General features: G+C 45.9%; 1 protein-coding gene across 4 annotated transcripts; it reads left to right on the top strand.

Moving 5' to 3' along the window:
- Nucleotides 1–279: 279 nt before the first annotated feature.
- LOC124003954 (cell division control protein 42 homolog) lies at nt 280–2,934 on the top strand. 4 transcript variants are annotated; one of them, XM_046312625.1, is made up of 4 exons: nt 280–801; nt 1,098–1,156; nt 1,291–1,320; nt 1,932–2,934. In XM_046312625.1, the coding sequence occupies exons 1-4, from the start codon at nt 549–551 to the stop codon at nt 2,427–2,429; spliced, it is 840 nt and encodes a 279-aa protein (XP_046168581.1). In that variant the 5' UTR covers nt 280–548; the 3' UTR covers nt 2,430–2,934. The 4 variants fall into 4 exon arrangements, with proteins under 4 accessions (XP_046168581.1, XP_046168580.1, XP_046168583.1 ...); XM_046312624.1 differs by having other exon boundaries at nt 280–810; XM_046312627.1 differs by lacking the exon at nt 1,291–1,320.
- Nucleotides 2,935–4,319: the final 1,385 nt, after the last annotated feature.

Genomic DNA, 4,319 nt, shown 5'->3' with positions numbered 1-4,319 from the left:
TATGTTGTTGCTAAAATTGAACGAAAAAATAAAACGATTAATATTCAGTGTACCCTATCCTTAAAAAATAGATGACCAATGTAGGTCTACACGTTTGTTTTAGATATTCACCATATTTACTTGTGTAAATGACAAAATGGATCACATTATTTACTACAGGGGATCAGAGTTTCAAAGGATCTTAGTTTGTTTCACTTTGAAAGCCCTGGGACACGCACCGCACCTCATGTGGCGCGCAGTAATCCTCTTACAACCATTAACACACCAGATGCAGATGATGCCAATCAATAGACCATGCGGCGTGGAGAAATTTAACGGCAGTCTTGCGTTTACAGTATGCTTCACGAGTTCAGTTGTAGTTTACCTGGATTATTATTTCTCTAAATGTCTATGACTTACTGACAGAAACGGACAGTCAGGTGCGTGCTGGTTCTATCAACTTTGGGAAGGGAACCAACATATGGGATATTAAGGTGCAGAGACCCAGACGGCTCTGGTATTATTGAAGCGTTATTCCCCGTGGATTAGGCCAGTTATTCGACGGCAAAATGCTTCCTCAAGATATAAGAGTGCAGAAACCCCGTCGGATCTTGGATTCGGCTCCACCAGTACCACCACGGCGTGGCAAGAACAGAGACGTTCCTCTTTCAACGCGTGGGCGGTCGGTCTCAGTACCTGAGCGCAAGGTGAACTGCGTCCTCGTCGGAGATGGAGCCGTGGGGAAGACAAGTCTTATCGTCAGCTACACCACAAATGGTTATCCGACAGAATACATTCCAACAGCTTTCGACAACTTTGCAGGTCATTTATGTGAGAAATCAGAAAAATCACGTTGTTATTGTTAATTTGACTGTTTTTGTCACAGGTTTTACTCATGAATTGATTTATCCACATGTTGCATTTTATAAATGTTTTTGTTTGTTGCTTTTGTGTGTTCTTTTAGATCTCTCTGAATCAATAACAGGTTACTATTTGATATACTTTGATTGTGCAAAGTAAACGTCACCTATGCATAGTGCTATGACAGGTAGGCATTGAAAAATTCTAAATGCTGTCACCATCAGTAACAAATCTGTGTACCATCTTCTTCTTCTCAGCTATGGTGGTGGTGGATGGAAAACCTGTGAGACTGCAACTCTGTGATATGGCTGGCCAGGTGAGTCAAAGTTGTTTTTGAATCCAACACTAAATGAGTGTTAGTAACCTATAGACACATTAACAAGGATATTCTATTGTAGTGGTAGAGCTAACACATTATTCTTTCTTCACATGCTCTGCTCAAAATGAGAGAAATGGGGGATGGAGGATGACACTATTAATGTAAGCCGTTCTCTATCAGTGGTCAGTAGTTTGTTTAGGTTCCACAGCTTCACTTATCCCAACATAGGTTGCCTCCACATTCTACCTGTGTCTTGGTATCCCCCTTTAGGGATTCCCCTGCACACCCTCCCCTCTCTGATCCTGTGTCAGTAGTTACACCCCCTGGCAGAATATCTCGCATAGTCTTGCCTCCCCCTTGATCCTCAGACTTATATCGCCCCCTGTAGGAGGTTCCTGTCCATGCCCCCAGAATCGATACCTTCTTTTGTCCCCTCTGGCTATCTGTGCTTTATCGCCCCCTTTTGGACGACTCTCACAGACTTTGCTCTTCCTGACTCATGCCCAATTCCAAATCAACTCTTCCCCTACTCCTTACTAGGCACCTTTGTAGATCTGAAAGGATTAGATATGTGTAATAATCAAAATGCCCTGAACTCAGAGAGGGAAATGGAAGTATTAGTGGACCATATTGCTAACCATACAGTAGTTTTTTTCAGAATCAGATCTACATGGTATGCTGTAAGGTCAGGGCTAAGAATCTATTTGGGATTGGGTATCTCTGACCCTTCCACTTCCTCAACTTGAGACTTTTCCCTTCCTGTCTCCTATAGGACGAGCTGGACCGGATCCGCCCTCTATGCTACCACAATGCCGACGTCTTCCTGCTCTGCTACAGTGTGGTGCGCCCCTCCTCCTTCCGCAACGCCACCGACCGCTGGGCGCCCGAGATTCGCCATCATTGCCCCGGGGCACCCATGGTCCTGGTGGGGACCCAGCTGGACCTGAGGGAAGACGTCCAGGTGCTGGTCCAGCTGGCCAGGAATCAGGAGCGGCCTGTGAGCACCGAGGAGGCCCAGCAGCTGGCGAAGGATATCGGGGCCGTGTGCTTGGTAGAGTGCTCGGGTCTGACCCAGAAGAATCTGAAGGAGGTGTTTGACCAGGCCATCTTGGCCAGCATCCAGCCAGTGGAGAACGTTCAGAAGCTCCAGCAGAGGCAGAGCCTGAGGAAGAAGACCCCGGATAAGATCAAGAGTCTCTCTGAGACTTGGTGGAAGAAGCTGAGCTGTGTTGTTGTGGCAGGAGAGTGTGTGGGTGGAGAGTTTGATTGAACCCGCAAGCAGCTGTTTAGGACTTGACATTTTTCTAAGCTTGTGTTTAGTCTTTCGTTTTTTTCACTCCATATATAATCACTCAGGAAAACAGACCTGGATCAATAATATGTTAGAAAATGTAAATGTATTATCCAAAGACTAATGGAATTATTTCATATCTAAATAGGAGAAGCACTAGAAAGAATGATCATTGCTGGCAAGATAATGAATGAAATGCAGAGTTTCAGCATTTGTGATACTTTATGTTAACTACGGGTAGGACAAGATTTTGTGTTCCAAGGCCATGACGAGGGCACAACAAGTCTGAATTGATTTGAATGAGCAAATCCAGTAGCTGGGGAGACTACTAATGAAATGACTGACTTCACAATTATCTCTGTGTCATTCTGTGTAACCCCCATGAAGTGTCAAAGGTCACCATTGGAGAATGTTGTGGAGGATTACGAGAAACCAGCCAATAGCAACTGGTACGCTAGACCATAAACTTACTTTGTGTCCGCCATTTTGACAAAGTCTCTCAATGTTATTTATTAATCTATATCAGATCATGTATAGTGGGGCAAAAAAGTATTTAGTCAGCCACCAATTGTGCAAGTTCTCCCACTTAAAAAGATGAGAGGCCTGTAATTTTCATCATAGGTACACTTCAACTATGACAGACAAAATGAGAAAAAAAATCCAGAAAATCACATTGTAGGATTTTTAATGAATTTATTTGCAAATTATGGTGCAAAATAAGTATTTGGTCACCTACAAACAAGATTTCTGGCTCTCACAGACCTGTAACTTCTTCTTTAAGAGGCTCCTCTGTCCTCCACTCGTTACCTGTATTAATGGCACCTGTTTGAACTTGTTATCAGTATAAAAGACACCTGTCCTGTAACGGTTTTCTAGGTGTGGTGAAGGAGAGTTGGACCAAAACACAGCGTGTAGATTGCGATCCATATTTAATCAAACAAACGTAAACACTAAAGAACACAAACACTACAAAAACAATAAACGTAACGAAAACCGAAACAGCCTATACTTGTCAACTAATACAGCGACAGGAACAAAGACACTAAGGACAATCACCCACGACAAACTCAAAGAATATGGCTGCCTAAATATGGTTCCCAATCAGAGACAACGATAAACACCGGCCTCTGATTGAGAACCACTCCAGACAGCCATAGACTTTGCTAGATCACCCCACTAGCTACAATCCCAATATATGCACACCAAAAACCCTAAGACAAAACACACCACAATACAAAAACCCCATGCCACACCCTGGCCTGACCCAATACATAAAGATAAACACAAAATACTTCGATCAGGGCGTGACAGAACCCCCCCCCCCTAAGATGCGGACTCCCGAACGCACCTCAAAACAATAGGGAGGATCCAGGTGGGCGTCTGTCCATGGTGGCGGCTCCGGCGCGGGACGTGGACCCCACTCAGTCAATGTCTTAGTCATCTCTCCTCGCGTCCCTGGATAGTCCACCCTCCGCCGACCATGGCCTAGTAGTCCTCACCCAGAACCCCACTGGACTGAGGAGCAGATCGGGACTGAAGGACAGCTCGGGACTGAGACAGCTCGGGACTGAGGGGAAGCTCGGGAGTGAGAGAAAGCTCGGGAGTGAGAGGAAGCTCAGGAGTGAGAGGAAGCTCAGGAGTGAGGAAGCTCAGGACTGAGGGGAAGCTCGGGACTGAGGGGAAGCCCGGGACTGAGGGGAAGCCCGGGACTGAGGGGAAGCCCGGGACTGAGGGGAAGCACAATACTGAGGGGAAGCCCAGTACTGAGAGGAAGCCCAGTACTGAGAGGAAGCCCAATACTGAGAGGAAGCTCAGGCAGGTAGTTGGATCCGGCAGATCCTGGCTGGCTGGCGGATCTGGAAGAGTCTG

The sequence above is a fragment of the Oncorhynchus gorbuscha genome, linkage group LG18 (genome assembly GCF_021184085.1).
Source record: "Oncorhynchus gorbuscha isolate QuinsamMale2020 ecotype Even-year linkage group LG18, OgorEven_v1.0, whole genome shotgun sequence".
Lineage (NCBI taxonomy): Eukaryota > Metazoa > Chordata > Actinopteri > Salmoniformes > Salmonidae > Oncorhynchus > Oncorhynchus gorbuscha.
This window is presented reverse-complemented; position numbering and strand designations above follow the sequence as displayed.